General features: G+C 41.6%; 1 protein-coding gene across 2 annotated transcripts in view; it reads left to right on the forward strand.

The window, feature by feature from the left end:
* The window catches only part of PHF12 (PHD finger protein 12), a 47,136-nt gene that overhangs the window by 17,838 nt on the left and 9,556 nt on the right, over nt 1-19,742 (forward strand). For both annotated transcript variants that reach the window (XM_067565911.1, XM_067565912.1), the window contains exons 3-9: nt 8,075-8,147; nt 10,417-10,804; nt 11,606-11,726; nt 13,272-13,404; nt 14,149-14,313; nt 15,717-15,878; nt 17,533-18,346. In XM_067565911.1, coding sequence (XP_067422012.1) covers nt 8,075-8,147; nt 10,417-10,804; nt 11,606-11,726; nt 13,272-13,404; nt 14,149-14,313; nt 15,717-15,878; nt 17,533-18,346 — 1,856 coding nt within the window. The remainder of the gene's footprint in view (nt 1-8,074; nt 8,148-10,416; nt 10,805-11,605; nt 11,727-13,271; nt 13,405-14,148; nt 14,314-15,716; nt 15,879-17,532; nt 18,347-19,742) is intronic.

A 19,742-nucleotide genomic window follows, 5' to 3' on the forward strand; every position in this document is an offset into this window, starting at 1 on the left:
AGGGTGAAGAGCATCTCATCATGCTGTATGGAGTTTTAAATCCATCACAAACATTGGTAATCGTATGAAACACCACATTTGTTTGCATGTGATTCTGAAGGCCTAATCTGCACACACAGGATAGCTGTCTGTATGCATGTGCAATATTGTATATTATATTACATCTGTGTCGCTTTTCATCCCAAAGAGTTTCAGATCACTTTGAATACTGTGTAGAGATAACTTCGCACACGCAAGTGCATCCTTCTCTGATAATACTAAACACTTTAGGACGAGAGGAGAACAACACTCCCTCTCACTGAAACAGCAGAGTGAATTTTACATAGGCAGAATGTAACTACCTGAGTTGGAAATTTCCTGAGATAACCTGGTGCAGTAAGGCATTACAGAGGCTTAGCCTCCTGAGTGCCTGTCCCCTGGGTGCTTTCTCCAGGCTTTGTCACGGGCTGTCTGACCATCTGCATTAGCTGAGCATTTCAATCCTTGGTAGGCCAGCACCAGTTCAAACTCTGCTAATAACTCAAGATGGTGGCAGGAAGGAAGCAAGGTGATCTAGTTCACCACTTCTGGCATTGGAGACTTGCAGTCACTTCTTAACAAATGAAATGATTTTGAGACCATACGCCAGTGGACATGTGTCCACATCAAATCTTTATCAGACAACTTGATATTAACAGTTTGTTCCCAGGAGTGCTCCATGGAAGGATTGAGATGTATTTTTCACATGTTTGGGTAAAGCAAACAGCTCACATTATGCCAGTCTTTAGCCAGCATTATTAGTCACTTGCTTTCATGAGCATAGGAATTACAGTATCAGATTAGACCAGCAGATGGTCTAGTTTTTTTGGCTGTATATTGGCAAGTTTAGATATTTCAGAAGAATGTGCTAGAAACCCCATAGTAAACAGTTATGGAACCATGTGTGTAGTGAAGCTTCCTCCTGAACCCTTATGTTCCCCCTCAGAACTAAATGGTCCTACTCTCTTCTCTTTCTCTTCACGTGGAAGTGACTCCAGGCTTCTGATCTCTTTATTGTCCATCTCTGAACCCGTTCTGTTTCTGCTGTACCTTGCAGCTGTGTGACCCAATCAAATGAAGGACTCCAGGGGAGGTGGGGCTAATCAATGATTTATGTGGTGGTGTAATATTTTGGTCTTCCTTATACAACCCTCTTAAACGACATTGTCATTGAGCATTGAGCAGGAGTTTTCATTGAGCTGTCCCTATTGGTACTCAAGCCTCCTTACTCTAAGTGGTATTGATTTAGAGCCAGCAATGCGTATGAACAGTTTAAATTTATTCCTTCCAATGCACATTATCTTACACTTGTCAAGATTGAGCTTTTTAATTTCCCCAAAAATATTAAGGGGAAATATGTAACTTTCTTACAGGGGAAAGGACCCAACCTGTATAGCAGCTATCAAATAAAACATGATGCAAAAGGAGTTTTGATTAGCTTTAAATCTTAGACTTCAAAAGATCACGTTGGATACAAAAATGGCCACTTAAAGTCTGACCAGACCCATAGAATACCTTGTTCCTGAAACTACATTATAGTTAAGATACGTTGGGGTTCTGAGAATTCTTAGGAGGAAATAATTAGTACTGTACTGTGTACTGGCTGATCCAAAATTTGAGATGGTCTGTACTTTGACATTTTGTTTGTGAGAATTTTGGATGTACTACAAACATCAGGAAGCTGACAGCTTAGAGAGCCCAAACCTAGATCCTGCATGCCAAACATTTTGTGTTTAAAAACCAGGTGGATCTCCATAATGAGGTGGGAATATCTTAGATATGCTGTTTAATAGCTCAGTGTAACACTTTTATATTGCTGAATCCTATCCTCTCCTATTTCCTTTTGAAGAGATTCTGGTATTATTGGGATGGTCGGGGGAGCAAGAGATTGCAATATTTCCTAACCATGTCTTAAAAGATAGGAGGTCTCCATTTTCTTTTTTCACAGAAAATAAACCAGCGAACTGTTCCTTGGCACAAAAGATCTATAGTGGAATGGTAGGAGAGTTGCAACAGGCAAGGATTTTGACTAGCTGCAGTTGCTGACTTGTTCGTTCTATGTATAATGTATTGGCTCCAAACACTTTGTTCCAGGTGTCCTTTCCCTGGAGGGTTTTGGGGAGCAGCTGTGAATAGAAGTGTATAACTTGGGCACAGTAAAACCGTTTCCAAGAATTGCTGATTTTAAATGATGCAACTTTCTATGTTTCTCAATGGGGCATTTGTAATACGCTGGCACTCTGGCTAGTTTCCTTGTTAGAGTTTTAGTTATGGCCATCATTGAGGCCATACACTGGGAAGCCAATGAGCCTTGTTTTTTGTGATGTTCGTAGAACAGCTGTAGCTGCAACCTTAATTAGAATAAGAGTCCACGTAAAGGCTTTCCATTCTTCTGCCTTTTATCTTGCTGGCAAACTTTTACCCACCATCGTCTTCCAGTATAAGCTTGTCAGTAAATCCTGCTACATAGCTGGAAGGTTTTGGAAGCAGAGTGAGTGAACTTAATGAAGGGGCTGCGGTGAATTTTTTCATTTTGTGCCCAGTTTTTTCTGTTAAGTTCTGACTTTTCCTCTGCTCAGTAGAAAACTCTGTCTTTGCACAATTCATCAACATTAAAGTCTTACAAGAAAGTTTATTCAGACACTGAACTCCAAAGTTCTAATAATGATGGAAACTGGTTTCCATTCTCTGGCACCAGCAGGCAGAGAGTACCCCCCCTGCAGGTTTCACAAATCATCTTTTTCAGCAAGGTGGCCATCAGGAATGCCACTTGTAATTAACTTTTATTTCCAGTGCAGTCACAATCTGTTCCTTTTGAGACCAGCTTCTTACCATTGCAAAGTTTATGTGACAGACAGAGAGGGTGCCATTTCTTTGAGCATTTGTTTTCTTTACTTTGCTGACCTCAGGAACTGACGGTAAGCATAATTACAGGATTTAGTCTAATACCAGCATCAGATGTATGTGAGCTCCGGAGTGTGAAATTGAAAAGTAAAGCAGGTTCATGCTATTGTTTGCTTGATGAAAACTCCTAATATACAGATCACTTTTGAAGGTTTGTTTGATTTCATTATAACCATTTAAATGATTTCATGGTCCTAAGTGAGGCTTTGCATAAGGTACAGTATGTGGGAGATAGTTCCAGAGACTTGTAAAATGAATCTCGTATAAACCTTATATTGTTAAAATGGGTTTCAAAAAAGACACTTAGCATAAAAAATCATGAGATTCGTATCAGTACAAACAATATTTAACATCTTTTTCTGTACCTAGTGTAATCTGTTCTTTGCAAAGGTAGAACCATGAAAAATCTTTAATTAGTTCTCTGTGGGATTGACCTTTCAGGTGTATGTGTTTAGTCTTTTAACTTTGAAAGTCAGATTTTGGTTTCTTTGTTTTTTTTCAGGGCTATCTTTTTGTCTTAAGTTCTAACGTGTAGATGTTACACTGCGGAGCAGACTTGCAGGTCACACATCGATAACCTTCCATCTTCTGTCAGGGCTGCTGCACCATTTTGCTTGCATGTCATGATAAAATGGGAAAGTCTCTGAAATGGAGGGCAGGCTGTTATATAACTATCTGTGATACGATTCCATATTGAAAAGCAAATATATTATGTGTAATTGATAATGAAGTTGGTGCTGTGGAGCAACAGGTCCTGCTGGCAGCGACTTCATCTGTAGCAAATATTAATGCTCTTGAGGTTTATATTAGTGTATGAAAGATAGTAGGCAGAAACCAGCCATATTGTGCACAGTTCAAAGTAGAATTTTGTGAGATGGCAAAAACATTGACTGCTGTCTTGCTTAAAGATCTTATTTCTCGTATGCCTACAGTAAAGGGGTGGGGAATGTGATCATAGCTAGTTAATTAAAATTGCATGCTTAACTAAGGTACCTCTCCTTCGCATTAGAACCTAGCTAGTGGCTTTTTCCTGGCTCAGAGTGTAGCAGTGCAGGAACAGTATTCATCCATCTTTGTTAGTAGCGTTCTGTCTTGATGAGCAGTTCATTAACCTCCAGAACCAGAATCAGGCTTTGGTGTATGACTGCGGTAGCTAGGCCCTCTTGTAGGGCTGAGTAAATTCAGAAGGATAGTTTGATATTGAACTTACACAGTTGATCTGAAATGGTGACTTTGTTCAGAGGCTTAGAAATGAGCATTTTGTTCTAAAGTGCTGTTTAAAAACTAGCGGTTTACAGACTAATGCAAGAGAGATGTGTAGGTATTGAGTGACTTTTTTAATCTTGTATATCCATATTGTGCATAAATACAGAAAACATTTTGGGTTTTGAAAAATCATAAAATGAAATTATTCAAAATCATTTGTCCTTTTCATCACTCCTTGGGATTCATTGCACTGTTCGCTGCTTCGTTGTAAAAATATCTAAGATCAGGACTGACAGTGAAAATAAATAGCCTGAAGTGTGTCTGGCAATATGTGCATTTCTGTGTTGGCATACTAAACATACCTTCAATGGGGACAGGCCTGCTCTGTGGCAGAGTTGGACATGTAAGCAGGAATGTTTGTTGGGGTGTGCTTTTTACTCCCTTTCAGTTTTGGAACTGCTAATTTGTTCAGTTCTTATTGGGGGGCCAGAGAATCAGCAAGATGGCCCGAAATAAATCAGTAATGATTGATAACTACATTTTCTTAAAGAAGTCTTAAGCCAGTGGGAGTAAAGGATCTGAAGTTATTGCTGAGTGCACCTCAGGACTCTCAATTAATCCAAACTTTAAGGAGCACATTTGAGATTGTTGCTGCTACCAGGGATTCCGTTAACAAAAGGTTAGCTTTTTTTCCCTTTTTTAACCCCTCATAATTTCAGCCACGTGTCTGAGGCTTTCTGTCCAGTTATCTGTGGTTGAAAGAGAGGCTGTGTCTCTTCCAAGGAGCTTGATCTTCTGTTCTCCTGAGTCCTGCAGGAAATGGAAAAACAAGCTCCAGGTGTGTGTCACTGGGCATTCTAGAAATACAGTACTCTAGATACCTGAAGCATAGGCCTTTAAAAATCCTGAACTTTTGTTTCTCAGAATGGCTGCCAGATGTGTTGTCTATACTGAATTTCCCTCTGTTTTTGAGACTGACAATGGAGATGGTTACCACTTTGAAAGACTGAAGGAAAAACACAGCCAAAACCATTCTGATAACCTGTGCAGCTGAACATACAGAATGTGACTAGGAAAGCTTCAATGTCTCTGGAAGACTTTCTGTGTCAGGAAGTTTGTGAGCCTTACCCAATTTATACTACGTCATTGTTTAAAAAGAGGAAGTCTGTTTTATAGGTTAAACTTCGAAGCTGAGGCCGGGATCTGTGCCTGGGACCCGCTGCCAGCATTATGATTCTCTAGGGAGCAAATACCTACATCTTTAGACCTGATGATGGCAGACTCATTGAAGAAGCTGATAGGACATCTGAGACTTATTTAAAAGTACTTGTTTGGAAAGACTAACTTACAGTAGAACATCTTTGACGTTTGCTAGCTTTATATCAGCTTGTCTAAGTGATATGTATCACTGAGTCTTGTAGTAAAAAGGACTCTTTCATGAGTTATAGAAGAGAACCCTTGACTAACAATCACTTATTTCAGGCCTCTGCTATTTAGTGATTGGTATTTAAAGGCTAGCTAATATTAATGTCATAATTGAGACGTCTGTATTGCTGATTATCAAAAGCTCTCAAAGCAGGGATGTGCTGTTATTCCCATTGTACAGATGCAGAACAGTGACACAGAAGCTAAGAGACTTGCCTGAGATCACACTGTGTGTCTGGCAGAACAGGGTATTGAATTCAGATCTCCCGCATCCCGCTAGTGCCGAAATCAGTGGATTTACTCTGCAGGAAAGAGGGCTCTCTGGGCTAAAGTACATATTGCATAATTGGATTATGGCTAACAACTGCTGTAAACTTAGAGTTAAAATACAAATAAATATACTTTGAAAACAACCTACATGGAAACAGAGTTCTCTGTTTATCTGACAGCAATTCTGTTTCCTGAGATAGTTAATGATCTGATTAAATCATAAATTGTGCAGGAAAAAAGAAATCTCAAGCTGTCTACAATACCACTTTTGTCAGTATAACATATGTCACTCAGGGTGTGGAAAAACCACCCCCTCCCTCCCCCGAGTGACACAAATTACACTGAGAGAAGCACAGGTATGGAAGCTCTCCTGCCAACATGACTACTGCAGCTAATTGGGGGTGGTTTAATTATATCAATGGGAGTGCGCTCTCCCATCGGCATAGAGCAGCTACACGAGAGACCTTACAGCACTGTAGCTGCACTGGTACAGCTGTGCCACTGTAAGCTCTAGTGTAGACATGGAAATTGAAATCAGTTGGAAATTACTTTTTTAAAAACACTAAGCTAAATGTCTTGGGATAAATTTTAAAAAAAATTTCAGATGTCTCTTACACGTTGTTGTAACATTGAGATTTCAAAATCCCACTGTCTGGGTGGTGGTTGTGAGCTTTAACCCCATGCCTCCTTGAACTGGTCTGTTTTACTTTGAGTTTCTCATTGAGATGTTTCTTTTTTCTGTGCCCTGCTTAAGCTGATTTTAATCATCAAATCTTGCAAAGGCAACTTTTAATTCAGTTTTCTTTTGATAGTGAAGGAAAAAAGGGGTTTGAGATGTATTTGTAATCTGTAAGTTTATGTTCACATTTGTTACTGACGTGAGACTATCTTTCACACCCTTAAAAACTTTGCAGGTTTCCAAATTTTCTGCCACGTTTCCCACTTCAGTCAGGCAGTTGGCTGGCTCTTTTGTATGCTTTCTACTGGAGTTGCTCCTGGCCTCAGTCCACAATCCTAACACATATTTTTATACAATTCTGTTGCTTCCAGAAAACTGACAGAATTGTAGTTAAGCCATGTGAAAAGGATTTCCACCCTTCCCAATCTGAGGGCAATCAGTAACTTTGTAATTCTTTCACCAGTGGCCTTATCACATAGACAGAAAGGAGGAGTGGAAAGTAGAAAAATGTTTAAAGGAGATTAAAATATAGTGGGAAGAGAGGCGCAGAAAATGCTGTTCCAAGCATTATGGACTTTGGCTCATGTATGCAGTTTAACATCTCTCAGTTTTGGAGAGATTCTTGTTGACGTGGTGCAGTGTCTCCATTAATGGCCAACGACTGGTGCTTTGAGTCAGACAGATCTTACACTCACTCATATCCAAGTCACACTGCATATCATGTGTTGGCAGAATACAAGGGCCTTATTACAATTGATAGTAACTGAGGCAGAGGATGAATGTTTTGCTGCCAACTAGTTGATTCTAATATATTGGTAGATATAATGCATTGCCTCTTCTATTCCTGGGCAGGTGAGTTTCATGGCAACAATTCACTTAGTGTGTCTACACTGGAGCTGGGGGTGTACTGTCCAGCTCGGGTAAATGTACACACACTACCTCTCATTGAGCTTAGGCACTAAATAGAAGTGTAGCCTACAGGCAGGGTGAGCTAGCAACTCCCAGCACAACCCCGTCAAGGACCCTGCTTAGGACAGGGAGCCTGCCCCACCTCTTGCACTACCTTTGTTTTTAATGCACTAACTCAATCAAGCTGGAAATTACACCTTCAGCTCCAATGTAGAGACACCCTCAGTTGAAGAAGAGGCATGGGGGTAAACTAGGAGACACATTCTGTCACTTGTATTGTTTGGGGGAATTTTGATGTAGTTGCATTTTTTGCACAGGAATCTGGTCCAGTCTTCTGGCAGGCTCTAAACACTCTTTAAGACGACACTGTTAGAATTATAAAGGTGGGGTAGGTAATTGGTGTATATATTTAAGGGCAGTGAAGCTTGCATCCATTAATGCAATGACTTATATGGCAACAAAATTGGCTTCATTGGTGAGAGGAGGTATATTGCAAAGAGCTATCTACAGAGGAAGCACAGTCAATAAAACCTGAATAAAATGGAGAAGACTCCTGGGAATGGAAGCTCGCAGAATTATTTTGAGCCAATTTGAAATGTTCTCCAAGTTGCAAGCTGAAATCTGAAAGTAAACTGTTTTGTTTGTCTTTGTATTCTCTTGTAGTAATCCTCCACTAAGTGAGGAAATGTTGCCTCCAGGGGAGTGGATGTGTCATCGCTGCACTGTGCGCCGAAAGGTAAAACCTCTTAACCAAACAAGCTCCATGCCTTTTGGGTCACTCTTCTAAAATGTTAACTTTTATTATTTTCCAAACGTTTTCACTCATATTTGAGTCTTTCTGCCCTTTGTACTGCCACCAACCTTTCTTTTCCCACCCCCACGGACACACACACAAAATCTTGGAGACTTGTGCTCCAGTGTATGAGAGATCGCAGAATTGCAGAGTGTGAAATGAAGGTTAGACTGCTTGGTGGTAGAGCAGAGAGGTTTTGGTTAGGAATAGGTGCATAGAAAACTCTGAGCAAGTCCCAAATTCCTGTACTAATTTTTAGTATTAACAATCACAAAACTCAACGTAAATTCAGACTTCCAAACATTAATTTAATAACATATCCTCAGCAGGCAGCAATTTTCCACAGTTAATCTTGGACAGGAAAAAACAAACTGCACTAAAAAGTATCCGAGAGGGAGTAATTCTGCATAGGCAAAGGAGATGGACTACCAGTGGTACGGCTTCCCATCTTTAATGTCTGATTCTTTTATTCCAGTACCTCATGATTCTGGCTAGTGAAAACAAAACTGTGACCCCATAACAATTTCCATAGCAACCGACTGAAATGGCTGTGAATTATGACTTCCGTATTTGTAAGAACAGGATGGGGAGATGATTGGGCAAGATTGTGGCTTGGTTTTTTTGACATGCTATTTCCCAGGAAGCTGGCCTTGCTAAATGTAAACATGATTTTGCAGCAGTGACGTCTTCAGAATGTGTACTCAAGTATTTAAAGAGATTCTGCACCAAATCATCCAGGAAACCATTCATATGAAGTGCCACGCAAATTCACCTCTAACCCACTCTTTTTTTAACTTGCCACCTTTTATCATGGTTTCTTGTTCCTGGCAAATCAGTTGTGTAGCTGTTATGCCCTGAAGACAGTTACACTTCAGAAACTTGTCGCAACAATAAAAAAGGTCAATTTAAAAAGAACAATGGCTTTGCGTTCTCTAACTCTTTTCCTTGTTATCTTGAATGGCTTAGTCCTTAATTTTTGCTCATTTCTGCACTTCACACAAACAAGTGGTGCTGCTTCCAGAAAAACTGTATCTGACAAAAGGCTGTGTGTCTAGTGGATCAATTTTTTTTCTTTATTCCTGATTTCTTTCTTGTTTCTCTCTCCTTCCCTCTCCCCCCTTTCCATGTACAACTGGCATTGCCCATTTTCTCCCTGGGAGGTTCATATGCTGTACTTCTCACAGCTTTCATGTAGGTTGATGTGACTGTTGTATATCTAAGCTGTGCTGATGTGGTCCCTTGTGACTCATGATAAATTGTGCCCCTTGCTGCTTCCCCACTAGGACCACCGAGAACTACTTCCGGCTGGCTAGAGACCTCAAAATTAAATCAGAGTTGCTTGCCAACCACCACCTTTAATCCCCCCCAAAATTGTCAGTGTTCCATGCTCCTTTCCATATCCAACCACTTTATTAAGGTGTCTTTTCATTACTTTCTTTGCTCCCACTGTCATGCTTCGTGCTAGGCACATTATGGGCAAGTACTCTGCATGCTTCTCCAAACATTTCTGCTAATGCACTTGACGCCCTCTTTGCACTCGCCCCTGCTATTGCAGTCCTTCGCTTCCAGTGCTGACCTCTTTCCTTACTTGCAGCTCCCCACTACACCAGGATTGGGATTCTCCTGAGCAGAAATGGCCAGTTCTTGTCTTAAGTTGGCACGTTGCCGTTATTTTACCTTTTATGTGCTCTCAAGTCATTGTTTTAATTCTTTTCTCGTTTTTGAGTAGTCCTGCTATGAATGGATTCAGAAACATTGCAAAGCCTCATGCAGTGTATTGGGCAGTAGAATGGTCTACTGTGCATTGCTTTAAGAAGGGTCATTGGTAAAATGAGCTCTTCCAAATATATTAATTGGTTGACCTGTTGAGTATTAATTTAGAACTTGAGGATGCCACTAAACATGTCACTTGTGTCCAAACTGGGTTTGAATCCAAGTCTCCAGAGGCGAAAGGAAAGTAAGGCGTAAACCTCTCTCCCACCTGGCTGCTCTAACTGCTTTAGTAACATTATGACATAGTCACACTAGCAATACCCAAATTGCTTTCACTGGCTTAAGGCTAAATGTCATGGGGAGAAACTGTTGCAATAAATGTCTTGAGCTTTTGTTCATATAGCATTTTTGAAATCTGTTTAATCTTTACTTGTGTGTATCAGCCGATGTGCTTATTTATATGGCCTGTGTGGTAAGTGTGACTCTTCGTGTTATGCAGAAGCGAGAACAGAAGAAAGAGCTGGGTCAGGTAAATGGATTGGTGGACAAATCTGGGAAAAGGACCATCTCCCCCACCAGTGACACAGACTTGTTGGACAGGTCTAGCACCAGCATCAGGGCAATTGCACATGCCAGGATCTTGGAACGGAGAGCAAGTCGGCCTGGCACTCCCACATCTAATGCCAGCACTGAGACTCCCAATTCAGAGCAGAATGATGTAGATGAGGACATAATTGACGTGGATGATGACTCTGCCATTGCAGAAATGGACTGTGGGCAGCCTCAGCTGAAGCGGCCCTTTGAGCTTCTTATTGCAGCTGCCATGGAAAGAAACCCAACCCAGTTCCAGTTGCCGAATGAACTGACCTGCACCACAGCACTTCCAGGTGAGTATATGTTGTCTGCTTGTGTAGCTTCCAGTTCAGAAATGCAACTGGTGGTTGCAGAAGTGCCCTCTGCCTCCTCTAGTGTTGCGCTCTTGTTTGTCCAGTTTATGCTAGTTTCTACGACACAGTTTTCTAATTCTGGCACTGGTGACGCCTCCTGCTGAAAGTAGGTGATGCAGGTGTACACTCTTCTCCAGCCCCCTTTCAGATGTGGCTGCTTCACTAGGACAATAAATGGGTTTTTATTTTTCTCCAGGGCACACAGCAGGATTCAGAAACCTGTTCAGTAGCAAAATGCCAGCCTGCCCCTGGGCCTTCAATAGAGTTTAACAGAATAGTGTACAGACACTCTTGGACATTGTCTGCCAGACCAGATGACGCTGGCCAGTAGGACTTTAACACCAGAGGAACTCTTTGTGTATTTTTTTAGGATTGTTAATTGCCAAAATTTATTCACTGCCATTGTATTCAGTGAATGGATTTTCATGCTAAGTAACAAGTTTATAATTTGAAAACTGACTTCAGTCTAGATATTGTCCCTGGCTGCTTGCTTTTTGCCTCATATCTACAAATGAGATAGGCCTGGTTTCATTTTATTTTTGTTATTCCTCATCTCCCCTTCTTTTAAATTGATTAAGTCAGGGCCATGGTACCCTAAGCAGCTTTGTTAGCCTTTTCCTAGATCAGTATGTTTCTCTGCCAGAGATGCGTGTGTGTATATCCATCTGCTCCAGTTACAGTGATCAAAAGAAGAGCTCTGTTACACACGGGTAATGCAAAGCCTTTCAATTTACTTTTCAGGTACTAGTAAGAGGAGGAGGAAGGAGGAAACCACAGGAAAGAATGTCAAGAAAGCACAACATGAGTTAGACCATAATGGTCTGGTTCCCTTGCCGGTGAAAGTCTGCTTCACATGCAACAGGTACCCAAGTCTCCCACTTACTGGGAGTTTCACTTGGCGTGGGTGAAATTCACCCTTGTGCAGACCCTGGATTTCACCCTGTGAAGTACTTGGTCTCTTTCCTTTCCCCGCTCCCCTCTCTTAGAATAGTTTGACACTTCCTTTCCATCCTCTTGTCTGCTTATCTGAAACAATCAGACAGTTGCAAAGGGATCATCATCTTGGGCAACTCACAGGACAGTACATACTCAAGCCAGGGCTTTTGAGGTGCCATGCTGTGGATGTGGCTTTTTTCTACATCTTTTTCATACTATGCTTAAGTCCTTTAATAAAATGCAAATAGGGTTTGTGGTGTTGAGAGGATAAAAGGTTGTCTTCTCTTTCCCAGAGCGATGGTTCAAATCAGCGTGGTATTGTCAGTGAAAGAAGTTTGGCATCCTCTGCTTAAACATCAGTTTTGATCTTAAAATTCATTGGATAAGTAAAAATGTGGAGTAGTTTAATTTACAGTGCATGTAGGGGATGCTAGGAGAAAATAATCCTAAGAAAAAAGATAGAACATTACTGATAAAGATGTATGCCACCAGATTATGCAAGGGACACTCAAATGGTTAACCATAGTTAAATATTTATACAATGTTGGGTTGTTGGAATAGTGAACCATATTTATGAATTGAATTCCCAACCCAAAAGGTCAGTTTAATTGGTAGTCTAAATCATTTTATTGTGGAGTCTGAATCATGGTACAGTTATGCTCAGTGTCTTCTTTCACTCTAAGTGAACTGTCAGAAGTGGGGAGGAGCTTCAGGTAAGCTTCAAAAAAAGCTTATGACAAAAACCTACAAAGAAAAGCTTTTGAAAAAAAGCTTACAGAACCTATGAGAAGGCTGATAGCTTCATTAAATGAAGTGTGTGTGTGTCAGGGAAAAACAAGTATATTTGAAAGAGTCCAGTGTTTCAAGAGTTTGTTTTGACAACCTCTGCAGTCTCACTGAAGTAAAAGTTCCCATTGCAACATAATATCTCTCTGAGGAATGGAGTAATTGGGACTAACTTAAATCCATGGAGTTTGCTCCTGGTTTCCATGACTTTGCTTGATAATGAGGTTAGTAGCCAAAGCAGTATCAAATGAGAGCAGCTCATTCAGAACTCTTTATACAACTTCTATGGCATGCATGGAGAGCAAATGACACTATTCCTGTCCTATCCAAGGATTTAACAATCCAAGGCCCCCATCCTGCACTTGAATCTGCATGGGCAGACCTTTGCGCCCATTTGACTTCAGTCCAGTAGGACTCCACACAGATCAAATTACCCCATTGGGGTCTAATTTTAGACAACAGCAACAAATAGGGAAAAGATGGGGAAAGGAAGGATCAGAGCTACAGTAAGTTTATTTGGTTACGTAAATTGAGCGCCGGGGGCCACTCTGTTCTCTCTTTAAATATTGACTAGAAGTGATCCCTCCCCCTCCAACCTGTAGCATAAGAAGGTGGTGAGCAGCGTTAGTTTTGGTTCCATCTAGGAAATAAGAAAAATAGCAGCTGTTTCCGTATTTCTTTGCAGGAGTTGCAGAGTGGCACCTCTTATTCAGTGTGATTACTGCCCCCTCCTGTTCCACATGGATTGTCTTGAGCCCCCTCTTACTGCCATGCCCCTGGGCAGATGGATGTGTCCAAATCATATTGAACATGTGGTGGTAAGTTTATAATAGCAAATGGATGTTAAAAGGACACTGTCAGATTCAGTTTTATTAATGAACTAATTTAAAAATACTAATACAATTTTATGAGAGTTTCTAAGGATCTTTTCAACAAGCAATAAACAGATTATACACAAAGTAAAAAACTGAAAAAGTAGAATATTGATTTTGCTAATTTCTTTCAGTTATCATAATTGGTGTTTGTGACTCTGAAGAGCATACTTTTCAGATAAAAACATGATCAAATTGCCAACCTCTGAGACAGAAGGAAAGCAGTAGATTAAATGGTTATGTAGAGAAGTTATTTCTCCATAGCTCTCAGCTTTTTCATACCAGTTCTAATAATATCCCCGCAAAAAGCCCTACCCTTTTCTGAATGAGGAGTTCCTTGTGTGTATTAGCCCCTCCGTTCCCTCTGCCTCCAGTTGGTGGAGACTATTTTATAGTCAAATGTTCATTATACTGATGGCTGGTATCTAAATATATATATCAGGAGACCCAGTTTTTGTGAGATCACACAAGCAGACATCAACTTATTGGGCCACTGAAAGATTTTTTTTTCTTTCAACTTCAGAGTCGTACCCTCTAGCAGAAACAATTATATCTTTTGTTTCATAAACATAAAGCACTAAAGCTGAGCTGGTGGTATTGGTGATTGTGAAAGAGGCAGATATTTGTTGGAACAGGTATTGGGGTCTGTGTGTCATTCTAACTATGCCAGTATTATATTGGCTCTTCTAGCTGAACCAGAAGAACATGACCCTGAGCAATCGGTGCCGGGTTTTTGATCGGTTCCAAGACACCATATCTCAGCATGTTGTCAAGGTGGATTTTCTGAACCGAATCCACAAGAAACACCCTCCCAACCGCAGAGTTGTTCAGTCAGTGAAGAGAAGAGGTTTGAAGGTAAGTGAAAACAGGAAATGTTCTGGAGAAGTTGCTCAGATGTTAGCATAATAAAAAGGCAGATACAATAACAGGCATGCCCCTGTGTGATGGATTATCAGGTCTTGCTGTTGTCTTTGGTGTGTGTTGCAGGGCTAGGGAGATGTGATGATAGCACCTGATCTCCAACTTGGAAGTGGAGTATTGACGCTTTTGGACAGCTACATTTAATTATACAACCTACCAGTTAACTAGCATTACACAGCTTTGCCACTTGGTGGCAACTTCACATCTTTCAAATGTCACTTAAAGAAATGCTGTTGCCTTTATAGTGAGTGGCGCTCATGCTTCAAAATTGGAAGGTTTTTAGGTTGCTTAGAGCTCCCTATATTACTTATTTGTACATGAGATGAAAGCAAGCATTGAATATGCAAACCGTCTTTATATCTTCTGAGTCTAGAATGTGTAAATATTTTTCTGCAATCACTAGAAGTCAGCTAGCTTAACACCCTACTTTTCAAGAGTCACTACTGCAATTTAATTTAAAGTTAGCAAGGTTTATAAGTTAAACTCCTTTGAGTAGTAAAGCTAAATACGTTTTTGGAACAACTTGGGGGAAGATAAAACAAAATGAGAAGGAATATTGACTAGAATGTCCAGGCTAAGACTAGATACCCATCTGTCTACAGAGGATGGACTAAGGATTAATTGAATCAAAGCTGCCAGTGCAGAGATTATCCTAGAAAATGTGTGGCTCAGAGTACTTGAGCGCCACAGCTGAAAGCATTGATTTTTGTCATGTACTAATTTAGAGGCACTGAAAAGTTCTTTAAGCTGCCAAGCGTGGGGTTCAGGCTTCTTGTTTTCTCCAACAATGTTTGAGGTGGCTACATTCTAAAGCAGAGTAAAGACCTGGAGTGTAAGGAGGAACTGCTTCTAAAGCAGGTGTTGAAGTCAGAAGCAGCAGTGCTTAGTCATGTGTTCTCCTAATTTCTCAGCAAAATACCCCCCCCCCCCCATCTAAATGAGGAAGAATAACTCATGATAATAAGCATTTGATTCCAATAAATGTATTCCCACACTCGTTTTGTCTGAATGGATGCATTCATGCTCCAACCAATATTCTAAGGGCTGACGTCCACATCTGTTATAAGCAGGTGAAATTCCATTGACTTCAGCAAAGTTGCATCAACTTAAACCAAGTCTGAATGTAGCCCTGAAACTTTCCTATCTTCCGATGTCTCCCTTTCCTACTACACTCTGCCACAGTGCTGGTCAGGTGTGGGCATAATCTCTGGTTGCTTGGGCCCAGAAACCATTGGCCAGTAGCAAATTTGGATAGTACTTGTTAAGAATGACTGTAGTTTAATGGAATGCATGTGTAATTATTCTAATGTGTCTGATCTTCTCTCCTGACAATTCAGGTTCCTGATGCGATAAAATCTCAATACCGGTTTCCGCCCCCCTTACTCACACCTGCAGCAATTCGGGATGGTGAGCTTATCTGTAATGGCGTCCCTGAGGAATCCTCTCAGAAGCACCTTTTGAACTCTGAGCACTTAGCCAGCCAGTCAGAACAACAAGAGGTAGAAGATGACAAATGTTTTGAATCTGTATCTGTAGCTTCTCTGTGGTGCATGGACCTCTTTGCTGTCCATACCAGTTATATACAGTCAAAGCCGCTGTTTCAGTAGCAAGTCTAGAATATATGTGCAATGATGACTGTTTTCTCTCTCCGACTCCCTCCCTCCCTCCCTGTGACCTGTCACACCTCTAGTTGAAGGTTCCTCTTGTCCACTCCACAGACAGTTGTGAGAGGGATCCAAATGCTGGATTGTGTGTGTGTTAATCTTAAATCTGAATAGAGCCCTGCAGTGTTCTTATCTCAGTGCCTTTATGCACACTCTTATGGTACAGTTTCTGTATCTTTGTCCCACCACCAACACCTGGTTCCTTTCTTCTGCTGCTGGCACCTTTCCACACTCCAAATCCCAGCCCCCTACAGACAAGCTGGGGGAAGTGGTGTCTCCCAGCTCCAGCCAACCTCTTTACTGCATATATTGGACAGTCCAAGTACCATTGTTAAAGTATTGGTGTGTGTCCTACAGCTCCTGTCAGCTGATGGTGGATATATAGACATTGGGGCATTCCATGGTACAGCAACTTTCCAGTATTAACCAGCATTCCTAAGTCGTACAGACACATTCCCCTCATGGCCACACCTTCCAGAGGCAGAGCAAAAGCTGGTTTTGACAGCGTTTGGGGGAGTGTGATGAGGGTGCAATGCTTGGTGTAATTTGAGTGTTTACATTTTTGTCATCTGGCTGAAAAGTTGTTTTCTCCATTTAGTTGTATAAGGCTGGTGGAGTTAACTAATGTATGTTAACATTAATGTTGCTGGGTGGCTTTTGTAAGACTAACTAATGTGAGGGCACTCAGCAGCTTCGTATGGGCATATTTTTAATGTCAAATCTGATGTTAACCCTCCAGGAGTTCTCTTGCTGGGTTACAATATTGTAAAATTCCTTTGCAAATAGCACTCTACTCTGTGAACCACTCTGGCTCTGTTACCAGATCTTGACAAAATGAGCTGGTCCCACAATGTGAGCAGTGTAAACTTCAGTGGAAGGCACTTGGAGCTTCTGTGTATGTGTATCTAATGCGGGGGCTCCATTTCTGTTGTGGGAGTGAAGGATGCATGGTGACGTGCCTTCGGCTGATACCGGTCCTTGTTCAGAAAGTGCCTGTGAAGTTGGTTATGTCTGCACACTGCACTCAGAAGCCTTGAATGAATTCAGAGTGGGAATTTTCTCCTCTCTTCCCCAGGCCTTATAGTTTAAATACGTTCTCTCCCCTGGCCCTAAAAAAGCTTCTGTACGTGATGCCAAAGTATTTCAGCAATCTGCTCCAGCTTTCTCTCTAGTCATTCAGTTGGATTCACTCTGAGATTGAGAGAGAAGCACATTTTATAGAAAGGCCACTTCTGCACTAAGGTGGAATCTCTTTGAAATCTTGTAGCAAGATGGGGGTGGAATTTTGGATGTAAGACCAGACTGTCACTGTAACGAACTTGGATTTGGGTGAAATGTTTTCTTGTTGAACTGCCTTTCCAGGAGCTGGCAGAGCAATGCCAGGCAAAATGACTGGCTTGTTTGGGTGGTTGAAGCTGGCATGCTACATGAGTGACCAGCCTGGAGTTGTAACCTGTGACACTTACCTATGTTTTCTTTCTGTTTGCAGTGGCTCTGTAGTGTTGTTGCGCTCCAGTGCAGCATATTGAGACATTTATCTGCTAAGCAGATGCCTTCGCTTTGGGACTCTGAACAGACAGAGAAGGCTGATATTAAGCCTGTTATTGTGGCAGATGGCTCAATCACTGGCCCTTACCAGGCAGCTGACAAAGCACCCACACCTTCCCTTTATTCCATGTCGTGCACCTCAGGGATTGCCACCCAGAATTCCTTGAGCTCTTCTCAATCCCAGCAGTCTTTACCACAGGACGATGTCAACTGCAGCTCTTGTATGGATAAGTCCAAGAAAGTATCTTCTTGCGGGACTTCTAATGGGCCAACAGCCTCTGAAGTTAAAGTAAATGGTCCTCATCTGTATGGTGTTTCCTCTGAACCTTCGGCACACTTGGCTGATCCTCAGAGGCTAATTGGCCCAAGTAATGCAATGCCTGGGCTGTCTCATCGGCAAACGTGGCCTAGGCCCCTCACCCCCCCAGCAGCTGGTGGACTTCTGAATCACACAGTTGGAACTGTTGTGAAGACGGAGAACGTAGCAGGACCCATTTCTTGTGCACAAAGGGGTTCTGCACCAGTCACAAGTATGCCTGCTTCCATACCAAGCTCTTGTGCCAGCCTAGAGACCACCAGCACTTTGCAAAGAAAGAATGTCCAGACGCAGATAGGCCCCCCGCTGACAGCAGAACTGCGATCTGTTGGTTCCCCTTTGACTGCCACTAGGGCTCTTACTCCTCCACAGGCAACGGGAGATGGGATCTCTGCCATCGGATCCACACACAGATTCTGTTCACCAGCACCACCTTCAGGTGAGCATCTGATGGGGAGATCTGGGCCCCTCCCGCTGGGAACTGAGCGTTCAAAGCATGAAGAGTAATAACTGCAAGGAAGCTAGGCTTACTGCATATATGGCACCATGGAAAAAGTGTTAGTGTTGGCATATTCCACAGTTCCTGAAACCGAAATTGGGTCCTCTGATTGGCTTTGCCAATTGAAATAATCTCTGAAGAGGGGGAACATTGCTGCTTTCTGAAACAGTTGATCCTTCAGGGGTTCAGAAGGACCTGGAAGTTCTGGAAATGCACTGTAATTTAAACTAATCAGTTGCTGTACTGCTGTCACAGTAACTGTAACAGTAAATTTGCTCTAAGAAGGTGACTGGATTACTTCAATCCCTGCTTTAATATCCTGTTAGAAGTAGGCAGTCAAGGCTGTGAACATCATAACGTGTGACCTCTTTCATTTGTTTGCAAAGGCTCTATACCAAAAAGAATCCTGAGAATGTTAGTCAGGAAGTGCCACAATTTCATGGGCAACCCTGGTTCCTATGAATTCCAATAGTCTTCAATGACATGATCACCTGTTTTTCAAATAGATGTACTGTGTGCGCTTCTTGTATAACCTTAGATTTGCTTAGCATCTTGTAACTTTGTCCTTCTGGGTGTACACCCAAAACATGCGTTTTCATAGGCCACTTATATTTAACATAGGGTTTACGCTATACGCTTTATTTATCAAATATTACGTTTTCAACAGAGTAATAGGGAAAGCATTAAATATGCTGTCCAATGAGCTTTGTGGTTAACAGCCTCCACCCCAGATTGCACCAGTAATGTCTATGCTGCTAATTGAAAAACAAATGTACAATACTATGGACACTGACAAACGTACTAAAATGCATTCCTTAGAGAGGACAGGATAACGTACAAAATTAAATCAAAGATATGCAGACCCATTAAAGCAATGCAAATGGTGACTCTGAATGGTAGAGCTGTTCAGAAAATGGCAGTGTTTTATAATTGAGGAATGGGATATTTTCTTCCACCTTCCTTGTACAGAGAAAGAGCTGAATCAGTTTTCCTTAAGCTTCCCAAAAAAAACCATTACCTTCATAATCATCAAGCCTAGAAAATGTCAGCTGACGATGTAAAGGTTCAAAAAGCCACGAGCAACTGAAAACAGGCCATTAAGGACGTGTGACAGTCTCAATTCTAATTGTAGAGGTGGCTGCTGTTCCCAGTACAGTTCTGGGGGGAGAAGGGGTGTTGAGTTCAGAGTCAGCGTTTAAGGTCAGAAGGACCACCAGATCATCTAGTCTGACGTCCTGTGTGTCACAGGCCACCAACACCACCCAGTACCCACACACGAAACCCAACAACTGAAATATTGCAGCCCCACAGGCAGCGAATAGGAAGGACTGAGGGG

This window comes from Emydura macquarii, unplaced genomic scaffold (assembly GCF_026122565.2).
Source record: "Emydura macquarii macquarii isolate MOO-44397 ecotype Brisbane River unplaced genomic scaffold, CSIRO-AGI_Emac_v2 contig_2699, whole genome shotgun sequence".
NCBI lineage: Eukaryota > Metazoa > Chordata > Testudines > Chelidae > Emydura > Emydura macquarii.